Source organism: Scyliorhinus torazame, chromosome 3 (assembly GCF_047496885.1).
Source record: "Scyliorhinus torazame isolate Kashiwa2021f chromosome 3, sScyTor2.1, whole genome shotgun sequence".
In the NCBI taxonomy this organism is placed as follows: Eukaryota; Metazoa; Chordata; class Chondrichthyes; order Carcharhiniformes; family Scyliorhinidae; genus Scyliorhinus; species Scyliorhinus torazame.
The window spans coordinates 140866541-140890251 of NC_092709.1; the positions used below are offsets into that span (position 1 = coordinate 140866541).

Here is a 23711-nt window from a genome sequence, read left to right on the forward strand (position 1 = left end):
CCGAACACTGCCAGACTCCGTATTCCAGCCCGAACACTGCCAGTCTCCGTATTCCAGCCTGAACGCTGCCAGTCTCCGTATTCCAGCCTGAACACTGCCAGTCTCCGTATTCCAGCCTGAACGCTACCAGTCTCCGTATTCCAGCCTGAACACTGCCAGACTCCGTATTCCATCCCGAACGCTGCCAGTCTCCGTATTCCAGCCTGAACACTGCCAGTCTCCGTATTCCAGCCTGAACACTGCCAGTCTCCGTATTCCAGCCAGAACGCTACCAGTCTCCGTATTCCAGCCCGAACACTGCCAGTCTCCGTATTCCAGCCTGAACACTGCCAGTCTCTGTATTCCAGCCCGAACACTGCCAGTCTCCGTATTCCAGCCCGAACACTGCCAGTCTCCATATGCCAGCCCGAACACTGCGAGTCTCCATAATCCAGCCTGAACACTCCCAGTCTCCCTATTCCAGCCCGAATGCATCAGTCTCCGTATTCCAGCCCGAACGCTACCAGTCTCCCTATTCCAGCCTGAACGCTGCCAGTCTCCGTATTCCAGCCCGATAGATGCCAGTCTCCGTATTCCAGCCCAAACAATGCCAGTCTCCGTATTCCAGCCCGAATGCTGCCAGTCTCCGTATTCCAGCCCGAACGCTACCAGTCTCCGTATTCCAGCCTGGACACTGTTCGTCTCCGTATTCCAGCCCGAACGCTACCAGTCTCACTATTCCAATCCGAACGCTACCAGTCTCCGTATTCCAGCCTGAACACTGCCAGTCTCCGTATTCCAGCCTGAACGCTGCCAGTCTCCGTATTCCAACCTGAACACTGCCAGTCTCCGTATTCCAGCCCGAACACTGCCAGACTCCGTATTCCAGCCCGAACACTGCCAGTCTCCGTATTCCAGCCTGAACACTGCCAGTCTCTGTATTCTAGCCGGAACGCTGCCAGTCTCCGTATTCCAGCCCGAACGCTACCAGTCTCCGTATTCCAGCCAGAACACTGCCAGTCTCCGTATTCCAGCCTGAACACTGCCAGTCTCCGTATTCCAGCCCGAACGCTACCAGTCTCCGTATTCCAGCCAGAACACTGCCAGTCTCCGTATTCCAGCCCGAACGCTGCCAGTCTCCGTATTCCAGCCTGAACACTGCCAGTCTCCGTATTCCAGCCAGAACGCTACCGGTCTCCATATTCCAGCCCGAACACTGCCAGTCTCCGTATTCCAGCCCGAACTCTGCCAGTCTCCGTATTCCAGCCCGAACACTGCCAGTCTCCATATTCCAGCCTGAACACTGCCAGTCTCCATATGCCAGCCCGAACACTGCCAGTCTCCATAATCCAGCCTGAACACTCCCAGTTTCCCTATTCCAGCCCAAACGCATCAGTCTCCGTATTCCAGCCCGAACACTGCCAGTCTCCCTATTCCAGCCCGAACGCATCAGTCTCCGTATTCCAGCCCGAACGCTACCAGTCTCCCTAATCCAGCCTGAACGCTACCAGTCTCCGTATTCCAGCCTGAACACTGCCAGTCTCCGTAATCCAGCCCGAACGCTGCAAGTCTCCGTATTCCAGCCCGAACGCTGCCACTCTATTCCAGCCCGAACGCTACCAGTCTTCCTATTCCAGCCCGAACGCTACCAGTCTCCCTATTCCAGCCCGAACGCTGCCAGTCTCCGTATTCCAGCCTGAACACTGCCAGTCTCCGTATTCCAGTCTGAACACTGCCAGTCTCCGTATTCCAGCCCGAACGCTGCCACTCTATTCCAGCCCGAACGCTACCAGTCTCCCTATTCCAGCCCGAACGCTACCAGTCTCCCTATTCCAGCCCGAACGCTGCCAGTCTCCGTATTCCAGCCTGAACACTGCCAGTCTCCGTATTCCAGCCTGAACGCTGCCAGTCTCCGTATTCCAGCCCGAACGCTGCCAGTCTCCGTATTCCAGCCGGAACACTGCCAGTCTCCGAATTCCAGCCTGAACACTGCCAGTCTCCGTATTCCAGCCTGAACGCTGCCAGTCTCCGTATTCCAGCCTGAACACTGCCAGTCTCCGTATTCCAGCCCGAACACTGCCAGACTCCGTATTCCAGCCCGAACACTGCCAGTCTCCGTATTCCAGCCTGAACGCTGCCAGTCTCCATATTCCAGCCTGAACGCTACCAGTCTCCGTATTCCAGCCTGAACACTGCCAGACTCCGTATTCCATCCCGAACGCTGCCAGTCTCCGTATTCCAGCCTGAACACTGCCAGTCTCCGTATTCCAGCCTGAACACTGCCAGTCTCCGTATTCCAGCCAGAACGCTACCAGTCTCCGTATTCCAGCCCGAACACTGCCAGTCTCCGTATTCCAGCCTGAACACTGCCAGTCTCTGTATTCCAGCCCGAACACTGCCAGTCTCCGTATTCCAGCCCGAACACTGCCAGTCTCCATATGCCAGCCCGAACACTGCCAGTCTCCATAATCCAGCCTGAACACTCCCAGTCTCCCTATTCCAGCCCGAACGCATCAGTCTCCGTATTCCAGCCCGAACGCTACCAGTCTCCCTATTCCAGCCTGAACGCTGCCAGTCTCCGTATTCCAGCCCGATAGATGCCTGTCTCCGTATTCCAGCCCAAACAATGCCAGTCTCCGTATTCCAGCCCGAATGCTGCCAGTCTCCGTATTCCAGCCCGAACGCTACCAGTCTCCGTATTCCAGCCTGGACACTGTTTGTCTCCGTATTCCAGCCCGAACGCTACCAGTCTCACTATTCCAATCCGAACGCTACCAGTCTCCGTATTCTAGCCTGAACACTGCCAGTCTCCGTATTCCAGCCTGAACGCTGCCAGTCTCCGTATTCCAACCTGAACACTGCCAGTCTCCGTATTCCAGCCCGAACACTGCCAGACTCCGTATTCCAGCCCGAACACTGCCAGTCTCCGTATTCCAGCCTGAACACTGCCAGTCTCCGTATTCTAGCCGGAACACTGCCAGTCTCCGTATTCCAGCCCGAACGCTACCAGTCTCCGTATTCCAGCCAGAACGCTGCCAGTCTCCGTATTCCAGCCTGAACACTGCCAGTCTCCGTATTCCAGCCAGAACGCTACTGGTCTCCGTATTCCAGCCCGAACACTGCCAGTCTCCGTATTCCAGCCTGAACACTGCCAGTCTCCGTATTCCAGCCTGAACACTGCCAGTCTCCGTATTCCAGCCAGAACGCTACCAGTCTCCGTATTCCAGCCCGAACACTGCCAGTCTCCGTCTTCCAGCCTGAACACTGCATGTCTCCGTATTCCAGCCCGAACTCTGCCAGTCTCCGTATTCCAGCCCGAACACTGCCAGTCTCCGTATTCCAGCCCGAACGCTACCAGTCTCCGTATTCCAGCCAGAACGCTGCCAGTCTCCGTATTCCAGCCTGAACACTGCCAGTCTCCGTATTCCAGCCAGAACGCTACTGGTCTCCGTATTCCAGCCCGAACACTGCCAGTCTCCGTATTCCAGCCTGAACACTGCCAGTCTCCGTATTCCAGCCTGAACACTGCCAGTCTCCGTATTCCAGCCCGAACGCTGCCAGTCTCCGTATTCCAGCCTGAACACTACCAGTCTCCGTATTCCAGCCCGAACACTGCCAGTCTCCGTATTCCAGCCCGAACACTGCCAGTCTCCGTATTCCAGCCCGAACGCTGCCAGTCACCCTATTCCAGCCCGAACGCTGCCAGTCTCCCTATTCCAGCCCGAACGCTGCCAGTCTCCGTTTTCCAGCCCGAACGCTACCAGTCTCCGTATTACAGCCCGAACGCTACCAGTCTCCGTATTCCAGCCCGAACGCTACCAGTCTCCGTATTCCAGCCCGAACACTGCCAGTCTCCGTATTCCAGCCCGAACGCTACCAGTCTGCGTATTCCAGCCCGAACGCTACCAGTCTGCGTATTCCAGCCCGAATGCTGCCAGTCTCCGTATTCCAGCCCGAACGCTGCCAGTCTCCGTATTCCAGCCCAAACAATGCCAGTCTCCGTATTCCAGCCCGAATGCTGCCAGTCTCCGTATTCCAGCCCGAACGCTACCAGTCTCCGTATTCCAGCCTGGACACTGTTCGTCTCCGTATTCCAGCCCGAATGCTGCCAGTCTCCGTATTCCAGCCCGAACGCTACCAGTCTCCGTATTCCAGCCTGGACACTGTTCGTCTCCGTATTCCAGCCCGAACGCTACCAGTCTCACTATTCCAATCCGAACGCTACCAGTCTCCGTATTCCAGCCTGAACACTGCCAGTCTCCGTATTCCAGCCTGAACACTGCCAGTCTCCGTATTCCAGCCCGAACACTGCCAGACTCCGTATTCCAGCCCGAACACTGCCAGTCTCCGTATTCCAGCCTGAACACTGCCAGTCTCCGTATTCTAGCCGGAACACTGCCAGTCTCCGTATTCCAGCCCGAACGCTACCAGTCTCCGTATTCCAGCCAGAACGCTGCCAGTCTCCGTATTCCAGCCTGAACACTGCCAGTCTCCGTATTCCAGCCAGAACGCTACTGGTCTCCGTATTCCAGCCCGAACACTGCCAGTCTCCGTATTCCAGCCTGAACACTGCCAGTCTCCGTATTCCAGCCTGAACACTGCCAGTCTCCGTATTCCAGCCAGAACGCTACCAGTCTCCGTATTCCAGCCCGAACACTGCCAGTCTCCGTCTTCCAGCCTGAACACTGCATGTCTCCGTATTCCAGCCCGAACTCTGCCAGTCTCCGTATTCCAGCCCGAACACTGCCAGTCTCCATATTCCTGCCTGAACACTGCCAGTCTCCATATGCCAGCCCGAACACTGCCAGTCTCCATATTCCAGCCTGAACACTCCCAGTTTCCCTATTCCAGCCCGAACGCATCAGTCTCCGTATTCCAGCCTGAACACTGCCAGTCTCCCTATTCCAGCCCGAACGCATCAGTCTCCGTATTCCAGCCCGAACGCTACCAGTCTCCCTAATCCAGCCTGAACGCTACCAGTCTCCGTATTCCAGCCTGAACACTGCCAGTCTCCGTAATCCAGCCCGAACGCTGCAAGTCTCCGTATTCCAGCCCGAACGCTGCCACTCTATTCCAGCCCGAACGCTACCAGTCTTCCTATTCCAGCCCGAACGCTACCAGTCTCCCTATTCCAGCCCGAACGCTGCCAGTCTCCGTATTCCAGCCTGAACACTGCCAGTCTCCGTATTCCAGCCTGAACACTGCCAGTCTCCGTATTCCAGCCCGAACGCTGCCACTCTATTCCAGCCCGAACGCTACCAGTCTCCCTATTCCAGCCCGAACGCTGCCAGTCTCCCTATTCCAGCCCGAACGCTGCCAGTCTCCATAATCCAGCCTGAACACTCCCAGTCTCCCTATTCCAGCCCGAACGCATCAGTCTCCGTATTCCAGCCCGAACGCTACCAGTCTCCCTATTCCAGCCTGAACGCTGCCAGTCTCCGTATTCCAGCCCGATAGATGCCAGTCTCCGTATTCCAGCTCGAATGCTACCAGTTTCCCTATTCCAATCCGAACGCTACCAGTCTCCCTATTCCAGCTTGAACGCTGCCAGTCTCTGTATTCCAACCCGAACGCTGCCAGTCTCCGTATTCCAGCCTGGACACTGCCAGTCTCCGTATTCCAGCCAGAACGCTACCAGTCTCCGTATTCCAGCCTGGACACTGTTAGTCTCCGTATTCCAGCCCGAACGCTACCAGTCTCCGTATTCCAGCCAGAACGCTACCAGTCTCCATATTCCAGCCTGGACACTGTTAGTCTCCGTATTCCAGCCAGAACGCTACCAGTCTCCGTATTCCAGCCTGGACACTGTTAGTCTCCGTATTCCAGCCCGAACGCTGCCAGTCTCCGTATTCCAGCCTGAACACTACCAGTCTCCGTATTCCAGCCCGAACACTGCCAGTCTCCGTATTCCAGCCCGAACACTGCCAGTCTCCGTATTCCAGCCCGAACGCTGCCAGTCACCCTATTCCAGCCCGAACGCTGCCAGTCTCCCTATTCCAGCCCGAACGCTGCCAGTCTCCGTTTTCCAGCCCGAACGCTACCAGTCTCCGTATTACAGCCCGAACGCTACCAGTCTCCGTATTCCAGCCCGAACGCTACCAGTCTCCGTATTCCAGCCCGAACACTGCCAGTCTCCGTATTCCAGCCCGAACGCTACCAGTCTGCGTATTCCAGCCCGAACGCTACCAGTCTGCGTATTCCAGCCCGAATGCTGCCAGTCTCCGTATTCCAGCCCGAACGCTGCCAGTCTCCGTATTCCAGCCCAAACAATGCCAGTCTCCGTATTCCAGCCCGAATGCTGCCAGTCTCCGTATTCCAGCCCGAACGCTACCAGTCTCCGTATTCCAGCCTGGACACTGTTCGTCTCCGTATTCCAGCCCGAATGCTGCCAGTCTCCGTATTCCAGCCCGAACGCTACCAGTCTCCGTATTCCAGCCTGGACACTGTTCGTCTCCGTATTCCAGCCCGAACGCTACCAGTCTCACTATTCCAATCCGAACGCTACCAGTCTCCGTATTCCAGCCTGAACACTGCCAGTCTCCGTATTCCAGCCTGAACACTGCCAGTCTCCGTATTCCAGCCCGAACACTGCCAGACTCCGTATTCCAGCCCGAACACTGCCAGTCTCCGTATTCCAGCCTGAACACTGCCAGTCTCCGTATTCTAGCCGGAACACTGCCAGTCTCCGTATTCCAGCCCGAACGCTACCAGTCTCCGTATTCCAGCCAGAACGCTGCCAGTCTCCGTATTCCAGCCTGAACACTGCCAGTCTCCGTATTCCAGCCAGAACGCTACTGGTCTCCGTATTCCAGCCCGAACACTGCCAGTCTCCGTATTCCAGCCTGAACACTGCCAGTCTCCGTATTCCAGCCTGAACACTGCCAGTCTCCGTATTCCAGCCAGAACGCTACCAGTCTCCATATTCCAGCCCGAACACTGCCAGTCTCCGTCTTCCAGCCTGAACACTGCATGTCTCCGTATTCCAGCCCGAACTCTGCCAGTCTCCGTATTCCAGCCCGAACACTGCCAGTCTCCATATTCCTGCCTGAACACTGCCAGTCTCCATATGCCAGCCCGAACACTGTCAGTCTCCATAATCCAGCCTGAACACTCCCAGTTTCCCTATTCCAGCCCGAACGCATCAGTCTCCGTATTCCAGCCTGAACACTGCCAGTCTCCCTATTCCAGCCCGAACGCATCAGTCTCCGTATTCCAGCCCGAACGCTACCAGTCTCCCTAATCCAGCCTGAACGCTACCAGTCTCCGTATTCCAGCCTGAACACTGCCAGTCTCCGTAATCCAGCCCGAACGCTGCAAGTCTCCGTATTCCAGCCCGAACGCTGCCACTCTATTCCAGCCCGAACGCTACCAGTCTTCCTATTCCAGCCCGAACGCTACCAGTCTCCCTATTCCAGCCCGAACGCTGCCAGTCTCCGTATTCCAGCCTGAACACTGCCAGTCTCCGTATTCCAGCCTGAACACTGCCAGTCTCCGTATTCCAGCCCGAACGCTGCCAGTCTCCCTATTCCAGCCCGAACGCTGCCAGTCTCCCTATTCCAGCCCGAACGCTACCAGTCTCCCTATTCCAGCCCGAACGCTGCCAGTCTCCCTATTCCAGCCCGAACGCTGCCAGTCTCCATAATCCAGCCTGAACACTCCCAGTCTCCCTATTCCAGCCCGAACGCATCAGTCTCCGTATTCCAGCCCGAACGCTACCAGTCTCCCTATTCCAGCCTGAACGCTGCCAGTCTCCGTATTCCAGCCCGATAGATGCCAGTCTCCGTATTCCAGCTCGAATGCTACCAGTTTCCCTATTCCAATCCGAACGCTACCAGTCTCCCTATTCCAGCCTGAACGCTGCCAGTCTCTGTATTCCAACCCGAACGCTGCCAGTCTCCGTATTCCAGCCTGGACACTGCCAGTCTCCGTATTCCAGCCAGAACGCTACCAGTCTCCGTATTCCAGCCTGGACACTGTTAGTCTCCGTATTCCAGCCCGAACGCTACCAGTCTCCGTATTCCAGCCAGAACGCTACCAGTCTCCATATTCCAGCCTGGACACTGTTAGTCTCCGTATTCCAGCCAGAACGCTACCAGTCTCCGTATTCCAGCCTGGACACTGTTAGTCTCCGTATTCCAGCCCGAACGCTGCCAGTCTCCGTATTCCAGCCTGAACACTACCAGTCTCCGTATTCCAGCCCGAACACTGCCAGTCTCCGTATTCCAGCCCGAACACTGCCAGTCTCCGTATTCCAGCCCGAACGCTGCCAGTCACCCTATTCCAGCCCGAACGCTGCCAGTCTCCCTATTCCAGCCCGAACGCTGCCAGTCTCCGTTTTCCAGCCCGAACGCTACCAGTCTCCGTATTACAGCCCGAACGCTACCAGTCTCCGTATTCCAGCCTGAACACTGCCAGTCTCCGTATTCCAGCCAGAACGCTACCAGTCTCCATATTCCAGCCCGAACACTGCCAGTCTCAGTCTTCCAGCCTGAACACTGCATGTCTCCGTATTCCAGCCCGAACTCTGCCAGTCTCCGTATTCCAGCCCGAACACTGCCAGTCTCCATATTCCTGCCTGAACACTGCCAGTCTCCATATGCCAGCCCGAACACTGTCAGTCTCCATAATCCAGCCTGAACACTCCCAGTTTCCCTATTCCAGCCCGAACGCATCAGTCTCCGTATTCCAGCCTGAACACTGCCAGTCTCCCTATTCCAGCCCGAACGCATCAGTCTCCGTATTCCAGCCCGAACGCTACCAGTCTCCCTAATCCAGCCTGAACGCTACCAGTCTCCGTATTCCAGCCTGAACACTGCCAGTCTCCGTAATCCAGCCCGAACGCTGCAAGTCTCCGTATTCCAGCCCGAACGCTGCCACTCTATTCCAGCCCGAACGCTACCAGTCTTCCTATTCCAGCCCGAACGCTACCAGTCTCCCTATTCCAGCCCGAACGCTGCCAGTCTCCGTATTCCAGCCTGAACACTGCCAGTCTCCGTATTCCAGCCTGAACACTGCCAGTCTCCGTATTCCAGCCCGAACGCTGCCAGTCTCCCTATTCCAGCCCGAACGCTGCCAGTCTCCCTATTCCAGCCCGAACGCTACCAGTCTCCCTATTCCAGCCCGAACGCTGCCAGTCTCCCTATTCCAGCCCGAACGCTGCCAGTCTCCATAATCCAGCCTGAACACTCCCAGTCTCCCTATTCCAGCCCGAACGCATCAGTCTCCGTATTCCAGCCCGAACGCTACCAGTCTCCCTATTCCAGCCTGAACGCTGCCAGTCTCCGTATTCCAGCCCGATAGATGCCAGTCTCCGTATTCCAGCTCGAATGCTACCAGTTTCCCTATTCCAATCCGAACGCTACCAGTCTCCCTATTCCAGCCTGAACGCTGCCAGTCTCTGTATTCCAACCCGAACGCTGCCAGTCTCCGTATTCCAGCCTGGACACTGCCAGTCTCCGTATTCCAGCCAGAACGCTACCAGTCTCCGTATTCCAGCCTGGACACTGTTAGTCTCCGTATTCCAGCCCGAACGCTACCAGTCTCCGTATTCCAGCCAGAACGCTACCAGTCTCCATATTCCAGCCTGGACACTGTTAGTCTCCGTATTCCAGCCAGAACGCTACCAGTCTCCGTATTCCAGCCTGGACACTGTTAGTCTCCGTATTCCAGCCCGAACGCTGCCAGTCTCCGTATTCCAGCCTGAACACTACCAGTCTCCGTATTCCAGCCCGAACACTGCCAGTCTCCGTATTCCAGCCCGAACACTGCCAGTCTCCGTATTCCAGCCCGAACGCTGCCAGTCACCCTATTCCAGCCCGAACGCTGCCAGTCTCCCTATTCCAGCCCGAACGCTGCCAGTCTCCGTTTTCCAGCCCGAACGCTACCAGTCTCCGTATTACAGCCCGAACGCTACCAGTCTCCGTATTCCAGCCCGAACGCTACCAGTCTCCGTATTCCAGCCCGAACACTGCCAGTCTCCGTATTCCAGCCCGAACGCTACCAGTCTGCGTATTCCAGCCCGAACGCTACCAGTCTGCGTATTCCAGCCCGAATGCTGCCAGTCTCCGTATTCCAGCCCGAACGCTGCCAGTCTCCGTATTCCAGCCCAAACAATGCCAGTCTCCGTATTCCAGCCCGAATGCTGCCAGTCTCCGTATTCCAGCCCGAACGCTACCAGTCTCCGTATTCCAGCCTGGACACTGTTCGTCTCCGTATTCCAGCCCGAATGCTGCCAGTCTCCGTATTCCAGCCCGAACGCTACCAGTCTCCGTATTCCAGCCTGGACACTGTTCGTCTCCGTATTCCAGCCCGAACGCTACCAGTCTCACTATTCCAATCCGAACGCTACCAGTCTCCGTATTCCAGCCTGAACACTGCCAGTCTCCGTATTCCAGCCTGAACACTGCCAGTCTCCGTATTCCAGCCCGAACTCTGCCAGTCTCCGTATTCCAGCCCGAACACTGCCAGTCTCCATATTCCAGCCCGAACACTGCCAGTCTCCATAATCCAGCCTGAACACTCCCAGTTTCCCTATTCCAGCCCGAACGCATCAGTCTCCGTATTCCAGCCCGAACACTGCCAGTCTCCCTATTCCAGCCCTTTGTACCTGGGAGAAGAAGAACTCCCCTGGATGTGTGAACTTCCATGGATCCACTCCCCCATCTGTTCTATGAACATGCCCAGTTCCTTCACCGTGTATGATTTTTTTTCCCCCCGATCTGGGGTTTGATCTATGTGGTATGCTATATTAGGGGTATCGCGGTACTTAGGTGGGATGTACCTTGTCCTGTAGTATGAGTGGTGGAACCTGCCCGCTGGTTCCGCCCAGCAGGCGGAGCATAAGAGTCTGTGTTTCACCCACAGCAGTCATTCTGTACCGGAGCTGCTGGGGTAACTACTTATTCATTAAAGCCTTCAATTGGACTACAATCTCGCTTCAGTAGTGATTGATCGTGCATCAATTTAATGAACAAAATTGAAGAATGGCTGCTCTCTGCATCAAGCCAGAGTGTCTACAAATCAACCCCCACGCAGCAAATGCAGCAGCAACTTTTAAACATTGGCTGGCATGTTTCAACGGGTACATCAGGACGGCCCCGACTACCCCCACGGAGGAACAGAAAATGCAAGTCTTCCACTCAAGGGTGAGCCCAGAAATCTACACACTTATCGAAGACGCGGACGGTTTTGAGGACTTTGTTAAAAGAGCTCTACGTCTGCACTGTGAATCGGGTATACGCTCGGCATCTTTTAGCTACCAGACGGCAGATCCCAGGAGAATCACTGGACGATTTTTACCGCGTATTTTTAGTGTTAGGTAGAAACTGTAACTGTCCACAAGTCTCAGCCAATGACCACACCGAACATTTAATATGGGATTTGTTGCGGGCATGCTGTCCTCTAAAATCCACCAGCGACTGCTGGAAAATGACACGCTAGGGCTTAAAGAGGCACGGAAACTTGCGCACTCCCTAGATGCAGCCTCCCGCAACGCCCAGGCTTACGTTCCAGACCGCGCGGTACCCGCATGGACAGGGTGGACCCCACCCGTGGCCGATTCCAAAGCACCCCTAAATTCCTCACAAGCTTGTGCAGTGCGGCAGTCAGAAAACCCTGGGGGGGAGGGGGGGATGCTATTTTTGCGGGCAAAACAAACGCCCCCGGCAACGCTGCCCGGCCCGATCTGCAATCTGCAAGGGCTGCGGGAAGAAGGGGCACCTCGTGGAAGTATGCCAGGCCTGGTCGTCCTCCGCTGTCTCCACAGGCGAACCAGGCCCGCTGCCATTCCTCTCCTCACAGGCCATGTGCGATTCATGGGGGCAGCTATCTTGGATGACATCTCAGGACCCTGACTCGGCTGGCCATGTATTGCTTGATGAGATCTCCCAGCCAGCCATGTGCGATTCATGGGGGCAGCCATCTTGGATGATGTCTCAGGACCCCGACTCGGGTGGCCGTGTATCGCCCGAGGAGATCTCTCAGCTTCTGCCACAACTTGCCTCAGTGACACTGGACCGGTCTCAGCCCTGAACGCTTTCAACCGCTACGACGTCGGTACTCATCAACGGGCATGTGGTGATATGTATTAGGGGTATTACGGTACACTGTGATGCTGAGAAGCTATTGGTGGATAGACGCTGGGTACCGATTGGATCAGCCGCCTACTGGCTCCACCCAGTAAGGCGGAGTATAAGAGCCCGGGTTCTCCCAGCAGCCACATTCTGTAACTGTGTTGCTGGGGAACAAGTCTGCGTAATAAAACCATTGTTCGACTCCTACTCACCTCGTCTCGTGAGTGATTGATTGTGCTACAATTTATTACGCAGACTTTAAAGGACATGGAGCTCCAAATCATTCCGGAGTGTCTGCGAATCAGCCCCCACACGGTAAACTCAGCGGCCACTTTTAAACACTGGTTAGCGTGTTTTCATGGATACCTCCGAACGGCCCCCGGCGTACCTACAGAAGACCAGAAAATGCAGGTCCTGCATACCAGAGTGAGCCCTGAAATCTACACTCTCATAGAGGATGTGGACGATTTCCAGGCGCGCTCGTCATGCTGATAGGAATCTACGTTCGGCCCGTCAACCAGGTCTACGCACGCCACCAGCTCGCGACGAGACGGCAAATCCCCGGGGAATCGCTGGACGAATTCTACAGTGCGTTGTTAATACTGGGGAGAAACTGCAACTGCCCATTGGTTTCGGCTAATGAACACACGGAGCTACTGGTTCGAGGTGCTTTCGGCAGGTATGCTTTCGTCCCAAATTCGCCAGCGATTGCTGGAAAGAGACTCACTAGGCCTCAAGGAAATGAAATAAAAATCACTTATTATCACAAGTAGGCTTCAAATGAAGTTACTGTGAAAAACCCTAGTCGCCACATTCCGGCGCCTGTTCAGGGAGGAGGCACGGGCCCTCGCGGCCTCGTTCAATGTGGCATCGCAGAACGCCCGTGCCTACGCCGCCGACCGCGCGGCAGCCCCTTGGGCACCATGGAACCCCACCGCAACCGAACCCCCGGCACCCCCTGCTCCCCCGCAGGCCTGTGCTGCCAGAGCGCCAGATCACCCGGGTGGGCCCCGCTGCTACCTTTGTGGGCAAACGAAACACCCCCAACTGCGATGCCTGGCCTGCTCAGCCCTCTGTAAAGGGTGCGGCAAAAAGGGGCACTTTGTAGCAGTGTGCCAGGCCCGGGGGGTCGCCGCAATCTCCGGGGGAGAATCAGGACCCCAACCTCAACCCCCCCCCAACGATCCATGTGCGGCTACCGGGCGCCACCATCTTGGGTCCCGGACTCCATGCGGGAGGGATGTTCGCCGCCATTTTGTGCTCTTCCGGCCACGTGCGATCAATGGGCGGCGCCATCTTGTCCACCCACGACTGTGTGTGACCCGTGGACGCCGCCATCTTGGCTGACGGCTAAGGACCCCGGGATGGACGGCCCCAGGGGGCCTGAAGAAAACGCCCCGATGCAGCAACTGGGACCAGTCGCGGCCCCGAACGCTCCAAACGGCAACAACAACGGTATTCATAAATGGGTACGAGACGCCCTGCCTGATCGACTCGGGGAGCACGGAGAGTTTTATACATCCCGATACGGTAAGACGCTGTTCCCTTCCGATCCACCCGAGTAATCAAAAATATATCCTGGCGGCAGGGTCCCATTCTGTAGAGATCAAAGTGTTCTGCATCGCGAACCTCACGGTGCAGGGGAGGGAGTTCAAGAACTACCGGCTTTACGTCCTCCCCCACCTCTGCTCTGCCACACTCCTGGGGTTGGATTTTCAGTGCAACCTCCAGAGTTTAACGTTTAAATTTGGTGGCCCTATACCCCCACTCACTATCTGCAGCCTCGCGACCCTCAAGGTCGACCCGCCTTCCCTGTTTGTGAACCTCGCCCCGGATTGCAAACCAGTCGCCACTAGGAGCAGACGGTACAGCGGCTGCTGAGGGAAGGCATAATCCAGGCCAGCAATAGTCCCTGGAGAGCTCAGGCAGCAGTTGTAAAGACTGGGGAGAAGCAGAGGATGGTCAGAGACTATAGTCAAACCATCAATAGGTACACGCAGCTGGATGCGTACCCTCTCCCCCGCATATCCGACATGGTCAATTGGATTGCACAGTACAAGGTCTTTTCCACGGTGAAGGACCTTAAGTCCGCCTATCACCAGCTCCCCATCCGCCCGAGCGACCGCAAATACACTGCTTTTGAAGCAGATGGGCAGCTCTATCACTTTTTAAGGGTTCCATTCGGCGTTACTAACGGGGTCTTGGTCTTCCAATGGGAGATGGGCCGAATGGTTGACCGGTACGGTTTGCAGGCCACGTTTCCGTACCTCGATAACGTCACCATCTGCGGCCACGACAGCAGGACCACGACGCCAACCTCCGCAAATTCCTCCAGACCGCAAACGCCCTGAATCTCACATACAAGAGGGAGAAATGCGTGTTTAGCACCGACCGTCTAGCCATCCTCGGCTACGTAGTGCGAAATGCAGTTATCGGCCCAGAACCTGAACGCATGCTTCAGAAATCCGCCACTCCTCAGTGGAAAAGGAGGCCCAGGCCATAGTGGAAGCTGTGCGACATTGGAGACGTTACCTGGCCGGTAGGAGATACACTCTCCTCACTGACCAACGATCGGTTGCCTTCATGTTCGATAATGCACAGCGGGGAAAGATCAAGAACGACAAGATCTTGCGGTGGTGGATCTAACTCTCCACCTATAACTATGAGATCTTGTATCGTCCCAGAAAGCTGAATGAGCCTTCCGATGCCCTATCCCGCGGCACATGTGCCAACGCACAAGTGGACCGTCTCCGTACCCTCCACGAGGACCTCTGCCACCCGGGGGTCACTCGGTTCTATCACTTCGTAAAGACCCGCAACCTGCCCTTCTCCATCGAGGAGGTCAGGACAGCCACCGGGAACCGCCAAATCTGCACAGAGTGCAAGCCGCATTCCTACAGGCCAGATAAAGCGCACCTGATAAAGGCTTCCCGTCCCTTTGAGCGCCTCAGTCTGGATTTCAAAGGCCCCCTCCCGTCCACCGACCGCAACACGTACTTCCTGAACGTGATTGACGAATACTCCCGGTTCCCTTTCGCCATCCGCTGCCTCAACATGACCGCAGCCACGGTCATTAGAGCCCTTGGCACCATCTTTACACTGTTCAGTTTCCCCGCCTACATACATAGCGATAGGGGGTCCTCCTTCATGCACGACGAACTGCGTCAATTCCTGCTCAGAAAGGCATTGCCTCGAGCAGGACAACCAGTTACAACCCCCGGGGGAAACGGACAGGTAGAGAGGGAGAATGGAACGGTCTGGAAGACCATCCTGCTGGCCCTACGGTCCAGAGGTCTCCCAGTTTCCCGCTGGCAGGAAGTCCTCCCGGACGCCCTCCGCTCCATCCGGTCGCTGCTCTGCACAACAATGAATCAAACATCTCACAAACGCCTCCTTGTTATCCCTAGGATGTCCTCCTCCGGAACGTCACTTCCGACCTGGCTGGCAGCCCCGGGACCCATCCTGCTCCGAAAGCATGTGCGGACGCACAAATCGGACCCGTTGGTCGAGAGGGTTCATCTCCACGCGAACCCTCAATACGCCTACGTGGCCTACCCCGACGGCCGACAGGACACGGTCTCCCTGCGGGACCTGGCGCCCGCCGGAGCTCCACACACCCCCACAACACCAATCACCCCCTCCCTCCCACCGGCGCACCCCACAGCCGCCCCGTTCCCGGGTGGATCGGTCCTTCCCCCGGCCTCGCCTAGGGGTAGTGGAGCAGGAAGAGGCATCGCTATGCTCCCAGAGACGTCGGTGCCCGAACCAGCACCTGCATCACCACCGGGGCTGAGACGATCGGCGAGGACGACCAGGGCACCCATTCGACTCATCGAATCCGTCTAACAAAGCAAGAAATGCCTCTGTAAATAATTCAGTTGCCCAGTAAAAGTGGCATTGTTAATAGTACTGGTAGTTGATATCGGAGCATAGCCGCCATGTTAGCGGCATCCTAAGTACCGACTCTGTAAATCCCTACCACCATACGGCCCACTACCCCAGCCGGGTTCTTTTTTAACAAGGGGTGAATGTGGTGGTATGTATTAGGGGTATTACAGTGCCCTGTGATGCCGAGAGGCTATTGGTGGATAGACACTGGGTCCCGATTGGATCAGCCGCCTACTGGCTCCACCCAGTAAGTCAGAGTATAAGAGCCCGAGTTCTCCCAGCAGCCGCATTCTGTAACTGTGGTGCTGGGGAACAAGTTTGCGTAATAAAGCCATCGTTTGACTTCCCCTCATCTCATCTCGTGAGAGATTGATTGTGTTACAGGGCACAAGATATCCTGCTTGATCGACTCAGGGAGCTTCATCCATCCCAATACAGTAAGACACTGCTCCCTCACTGTACACCCGGTTAAACAAAAGATCTCCCTGGCCTCTGGGTCCCACTCTGTGGAGATTCCGGGGTACTGCATAGCCAACCTCACGGTCCAGGGCGTGGAATTCAATAACTTCCGACTCTACGTCCTCCCCCATCTCTGCGCTGCCACACTCCTGGGACTGGACTTCCAGTATGACCTGCCAAGTTTAACATTCAAATTCAGCGGCCCCATACCCCCCCCCTGTCTGCGGCCCCGCGACCCTCAAGGTCGACCCACCTTCCCTGTTTGCAAACCTTACCCCCGATTGCAAACCTGTCGCCACCAGGAGCAGACGATACAGTGCCCAGGACCAGACCTTCACTAGGTCGGAAGTCCAACTGTTACTAAAGGAAGGCATTATCGAGGCCAGCAACAGCCCCTGGAGAGCTCAAGTGGTAGTTGTAAAGACCGGGGAGAAACATAGGATGATCATAGACTACAGTCAGACCATCAACAGGTATTCGCAGCTCGACGCGTACCCTCGCCCCTGCATATCTGAAATGGTCAACCAGATAGCGCAATACAAGGTTTTCTCCACAGTAGACTTTAAATCAGCCTACCACCAGCTCCCCATTCGCCCGGACGACCGCAAGTACACTGCATTCAAATCAGATGGGCGGCTCTACCATTTCCTGAAGGTTCCCTTCAGTGTCACAAATGGGATCTCAGTCTTCCAACGGGAGATGGACCGAATGGTTGACCGGTACGGTCTGCGGGCCACGTTCCCGTACCTCGACAATGTCACCATCTGCAGCCACGACCAGCAGGACCACGACACCAACCTCCGCAAATTCCTCCATACCGCAAAAATCCTTAACTTAACCTATAACAAGGACAAATGTGTGTTTAGCACCGATCGCCTAGTCATCCTTGGCTACGCAGTGCATGATGGAGTCATATGTCCAGATCCTGAACGCATGCGCCCTCTCATGGAGTTTCCCCTCCCCCACTGCCCCAAGGCCCTGAAACGTTGCCTGGGCTTCTTTTCTTATTACGCCCAGTGGGTCCCCAATTATGCGGACAAGGCTCGCCCAATAATCCAGTCCACGGTTTTTCCCCTATCGGCGGAGGCCCGCCAGGCTTTCAGTCGCATCAAAGCAGACATCGCCAGGGCGACGATGCAATCGATGAGTCCCTCCCCTTCCAGGTCGAGAGCGACGCATCAGACTTAGCTCTAGCTGCCACCCTCAATCAGGCGAACAGACCCGTGGCCTTCTTTTCACGCACCCTCCATGCCTCAGAAATCCGCCATTCCTCCATCGAGAAGGAGGCCCAAGCCATCGTCGAAGCTGTGCGGCATTGGAGCCATTACCTGGCCAGCAGGAAATTCACTCTCCTCACTGATCAACGGTCGGTAGCCTTCATGTTTGACAATGCACAGCGGGGCAAAATTAAGAATGATAAGATCTTACGGTGGAGGATCGAGCTCTCCACCTATAATTACGAGATCTTGTACCGTCCCGGGAAGCTCAACGAGCCTCCAGATGCCCTGTCCCGCGGCACTTGTGCCAGTGTACAAGTAGACCGACTCCGGACCCTCCACGACAACCTCTGCCACTGGGGGGTCACCCGTGTTATGTTGGGCGCTCTGGATCCGTGGAACACATACAGGTCACCAACAGTTGAAATAGTGCAACACTATTTTATTGAATCATTAACAGTTTAACATACTCTCACTGTGGGTCAACAGGATACTAGCTTTAACTAAAGACCTTTGCCTTGTCCTAACCAGTCATGCACTCAGCACATGGTGAATGTCTGTGCTGCAGGCTGTGAGCCCTGTCCTACTAGCTAGCTGCAGCTCGAATGAGCGGGAACTCTGATGCCCCCTGTCTTTATAGTTTGTGTGCTCTAACTGGTGATTGGCTGCGGTGTTGTGTGTGTTGATTGGTCCCACTGTGTGTCCATCAGTGTGTGTCTGCATCATAATATACTGGTGTATATTATGACAACCCGGTTCTTCCACTTTGTTAATACCCGCAATCTGGCCTACTCCATCGAGGAGGTCAGGGCCGTAACCCGAAACTGCCAAATCTGTGCAGAGTGCAAGCCGCACTTCCACAGTCCAGAGAAAGCGCACCTGGTGAAGTCTTCCCGCCCCTTTGAATGCCTCAGCGTTGATTTCAAAAGGCCCCTTCCCTCCAACGACCACAACCCGTATTTCTGAAACGTGATTGATGAGTACTGCTGGTTCCCTTTCGCCATCCCCTGTCCCGACATGACAGCTGCCACCGTCATTAAAGCCCTCCACATCATCTTTACCCTGTTCGGTTTCCCCGCCTACATCCATAGCGATAGGGGGTCCTCCTTCATGAGTGACAAGCTGCCTCAATTCCTGCTCAGGCAAGGGCATTGCCTCCAGCAGGACGACCAGTTACAACCCCCGGGGAAACGGGCAGGTAGAGAGGGAGAACGGGATGGTCTGGAAGGCCGTCCTACTGGCCCTACGGTCCAAGAATCTCCCAGTGTCCCGATGGCAGGAGGTCATCCCCGAAGCACTTCACTCCATCAGATCACTACTGTGCACTACTACCATCGAAACACCTCATGAACGTCTCCTTGCCTTCCCTAGGAAGTCCTTCACGGGGACCTCGCTCCCAACATGGCTGGCAGCCCCCGGACCCATCCTACTCCGCAAACACGTACAGGCCCACAAGTCGGACCCACTGGTCGACAGGGTACATCTCCTCCATGCTAACCCCCAGTACACCTATGTGGCGCACCCCGACGGCCGACAAGACACGGTCTCCCTCCGGGATCTGGCCCCCGCTGGATCCCCACCCTCACCCCCCTACCAACTTCAACCATTTTTTCAACGGCACACACCACCGCAGCCTCCTTCCCAGAAGGATCCGTCCTCCCACTGGCCCCATCCGGATGCGATGAAGCTGAAGACGACACGCTCCCAGAGCCACGGATGCCCGAGCCGACGCCAGCATCACCACCGAGACTGGGACGATAGCAGAGGACGACCAGGCCCCCGACCGGCTGATAGTTTCATTGTAAAATGAACTTGTAAATAATTGTCTGTAAATATGTGTATTGCATGTAAAGGCACCGAAGGGTAGCGCTATAGCCTCTACCACTGTAAAAGCAAGGCCACCATTCCCGCCAGACACTTTTTAAAACAGGGGGTGAATGTGGTAGGCTATATTAGGGGTATTGCGGTACCTAGGTGGGATGTACCTTATACTGTACTATGAGTGGTGGAACCTGCCCGCTGGCTCCGCCCAGCAGGCGGAGCATAAGAGTCTGTGTTTCACCCACAGCAGTCATTCTGTACCGGAGCTGCTGGGGTAACTACTTGTTCATTAAAGCCTTCAATTGGACTACAATCTCACTTCAGTAGTGATTGATCGTGCATCAATCTGTCTGTCCATGGGTCTTGTACGCAGTCAATGTCCCTCCCCATGATGGATCGGTGTGTGTCTATATCGGGAATTTCCACCATGGCCTTTTCCACAAATTTCGAGTCGTCCAAGTTGGGAGCATACACGTTTACAAAGGCCACTGGCGTCTCTTCCAGAACTCTGCTAACTATGACATATCGTCCTCCTTGATCCGTAACTGTCCGCGTTGCTGTAAATACTGTCCTCTTATTGAACAGTATTGGCCAGCTCCCCTAACCCTCACCCGTAGCACAAATTATAAGTATGTTCCACCCAGCTCTCTCTTACTCGCAGTCTGTCCTTCTCCCTCAGGCGAGTCTCCTGGAGGAATATTATTTTGGCTTTCATACTTTTCAGGTGGGTGAAGATTCTGGATCTTTTCACTGGGCCGTTAAGTCCCCAGATGTTCCAGATGACTATTCAGATGGGGAGGTTCTGTTCCCTCCCTCTCTCCTGCTGGATCAACCATACTTAATTTGTGGATGCGCCCCTGCACTCCGGGGCTTCCCTTTGTCCAGGATGTCCTGAACGCGGCCAGTCGCCGCATTCCAATCCGAATGCTGCCAGTCTCCGCGACCCAACCGGAATGCTGCCAGTCTCCGCATTCCAATCCGAACACTGCCAGTCTCCGCATTCCAATCCGAACACTGCCAGTCTCCGCATTCCAATCCGAATGCTGCCAGTCTCCGCGTTCCAATCCGAACGTTGCCAGTCTCCGCGTTCCAATCCGAACGCTGTCAGTCTCCGGGTTCCAATCCGAACGTGCCAATGTCCGCGTTCCAATCCGAACGCTGCCAGTCTCCGTATTCCAATCCGAATGCTGCCAGTCTCCGCGTTCCAATCCGAACGCTGCCAGTCTCCGCGTTTCAATCCGAACGCTGCCAGTCTCCGCGTTCCAATCCGAACGCTGCCAATGTCCGCGTTCCAATCCGAACGCTGCCAGTCTCCGGGTTCCAATCCGAACGCTGCCAATGTCCGCGTTCCAATCCGAACGCTGCCAGTCTCCGTGTTCCAATCCGAATGCTGCCAGTCTCCGCGTTCCAATCCGAACGCTGCCAGTCTCCGCGTTTCAATCCGAACGCTGCCAGTCTCCGCGTTCCAATCCGAACGCTGCCAGTCTCCGCGTTCCAATCCGAACGCTGCCAATGTCCGCGTTCCAATCCGAACGCTGCCAATGTCCGCGTTCCAATCCGAACGCTGCCAGTCTCCGTGTTCCAATCCGAATGCTGCCAGTCTCCGCGTTCCAATCCGAATGCTGCCAGTCTCCGCGTTCCAATCCGAACGCTGCCAGTCTCCGCGTTCCAATCCGAACGCTGCCAGTCTCCGCGTTCCAATCCGAACGCTGCCAGTCTCCGCGTTTCAATCCGAACGCTGCCAGTCTCCGCGTTCCAATCCGAACGCTGCCAGTCTCCGCGTTCCAATCCGAATGCTGCCAGTCTCCGCGTTCCAATCCGAACGCTGCCAGTCTCCGCGTTCCAATCCGAACGCTGCCAGTCTCCGCGTTCCAATCCGAACGCTGCCAATGTCCGCGTTCCAATCCGAACGCTGCCAGTCTCCGGGTTCCAATCCGAACGCTGCCAATGTCCGCGTTCCAATCCGAACGCTGCCAGTCTCCAGGTTCCAATCCGAACGCTGCCAGTCTCCGCGTTCCAATCCGAACGCTGCCAGTCTCCAGGTTCCAATCCGAAAGCTGCCAGCCACCGCGTTCCAGCTGCGCTCCAGTCCGGGGTTTGATAGTCTCCGAGCGGAGCTGAGCCTGGAGTGTGTGAGCAGCTTCCGTGTAGCACCCTCCGGCCCCCGCCCCTCAAACAGGGCAGCCAGTTCAGCGGCTTCCTTAGCCGTGCATTGTGATAGGACAATAAGTCCTTGGACTCAGAGCTGGCGTTAAGTGCCTGCCTGGCCGCAAATAACATGTCCAAATAAGGAGGTGAGCGGACTGCACCATTCCGCTGTCAACCTGGTCAACCCATTGCTTGACAGATTTCACCTCTTGGGATGGGGGGTTTAAATCAGAAAAGGGAATCATTTAATTTGCCCCAGTTGTGGAGGCTGCAGCCTGGATGGTGTATTTTCTAAGCAGGGTTATTGTCGCTCCCCCTCCCCCCCGGTCCAGGGTTCCTCTTTCCCTCTGTTCGCTGTGTGAATGGTTGCTGCTCCCTCTCTGCTGCCGAATGAGTGCCCGGATGGTTATCAGCTGCAAACTGAGCCAAGGCTGAGCCGGGCTCTGAAGCCAGGAGAATAAGCAGCCAGAGCCCCAGCTGGAAAATGTCCCAGGCCGGCTGGCAGCAGAGTGAGAGATCCAGCAGCAGCTTCTTCCCCTCACTCCCAGGATCGGAGCAAGGGGGACATGTGTGAAGAGTTAGGGGGCAGCAACCTGCTTTGAAGCTGATGGCAAGCCGCTGCCAGCTGCCTTTGCGAACGGCACCATGGCCACTCACTCCAGGTAAGGGGCAACGAGCAGCTGCTGGCTCGCTCCGGACATTATTGCAGTTTAAATGGGGGTGTGGGGGGGGGGGGGGGGGTGGGCAAGGATAGGATTAAAAAAAATATATAAAGTGCGGCGTTTTAAAGCAGCTGTTTGAACCACCTCCTAATGTCTGAGAGGAAATGTTTAGCTGACGTTTCCCACAACCAAATGCCATGATGTTTAAAACAAGTTATGAAAGTGTCACTTGGACTGGAAACTGCGAGGAACCCCCACCCCAACATCTGTCGAGCTGTGTTAATCTGCTGATTTGGCAAAGAGAGAAAATGAATGGGGTCACTGTTCAATCAGTTGCTAGTGGGGTTGACACCTTCCCTTCTAGGCACGCCAGTTTATAAATGCGTTTTAATCTTCGAATCTCTCATTTGTGCTTCCTACTTCCGAAAGATCTTCGGGGGTTCCCCTCCCCTATTTTGTACATTTCTCAAACTATGTCAGAATTTGGGTGGTGTTTTTATTAGGTCTGTCTCAAGTTTTGCGGGGAGAACGTCGTACCTTTTCTTACTGTTGATTTGCAGAACTTACAGTTTTGCAGAATTTGCATCTGTGTATTTCTAAAACAGTACTTCAAAACTGAGATAGTACTTCTCCAAACACGTTTGTGGATTAGACGGTTAAGCTTAGTTCTGTAGGCCTGACTAGTCCAACACAATGTGACTTTGGATTGCTGCTGAATTCCAGTGTATTGCATAACCCCCCATCCTGTTGCAGTTGTTGCAAATATCAGCCCCCATGACTGTTTCAACCTTTTAAGATATTTTTTCTTTTCATCTTCTAACTTACATGATGGATCTTGTCACTATTTATCATAACTCCAATCTTTTTCGTTTAACTCCAATCTTTTTCACTGTTGCTCCCTCTAGTTGTTGATGTGCACTGACTGAGAAAGTGTCCCTTTATCACCCAAGCCTACTTTTTAAAGTCTTCAAGGCACAATGTTGACTTTTAATTGATTTTTTTTATGCTCATGAAGTGAGGAATTACAGCGTTTGATGATTGATTGTTTTAGTCTGTTTCAGCATCAGTGTAAATTTTTCCTTTTCAGGAGAACCAGGTTCAGACAACCCCAGTTCATTTTCCTTTGGACCGTAAACTGTTAGCACAGAAAGGAGGCTGGCCCATCGCTGCCTGGGCTGGATTCCAAACTAGAGTTCCAGAAAAGTGTGGTAACCCACAGTGCTGCTCAGGCCCCTTCATATTTGGACTTGACTCTGGCTGCTCATTCAAGAGACTTCCACATTTTTTATCCTTTTCTTTGAAGTGCTTTTTAATCATTGATCGCTGCTTAAATACACCTGAAAGCAATCAGATTTGAACATGATATTCAAAAAGCAGGACTATAGGAACAATGGATATTGCATTGCAAGCATTAACTTGTATGAATGCAAGTTATTCATGATGCTTCAGTGACTAACTGCAGTACA

At 55.1% G+C, this 23711-nt stretch overlaps 1 protein-coding gene across 1 annotated transcript in view; it reads left to right on the plus strand.

Moving 5' to 3' along the window:
- The first annotated feature begins 21669 nt into the window (after positions 1 to 21669).
- The window catches only part of LOC140408708 (AF4/FMR2 family member 4-like), a 249897-nt gene continuing 247855 nt past the window's right edge, over positions 21670 to 23711 (plus strand). Inside the window, exon 1 of the mRNA XM_072496296.1 lies at positions 21670 to 22245. Coding sequence (XP_072352397.1) covers positions 22229 to 22245 — 17 coding nt within the window. The 5' untranslated portion in view covers positions 21670 to 22228. The remainder of the gene's footprint in view (positions 22246 to 23711) is intronic.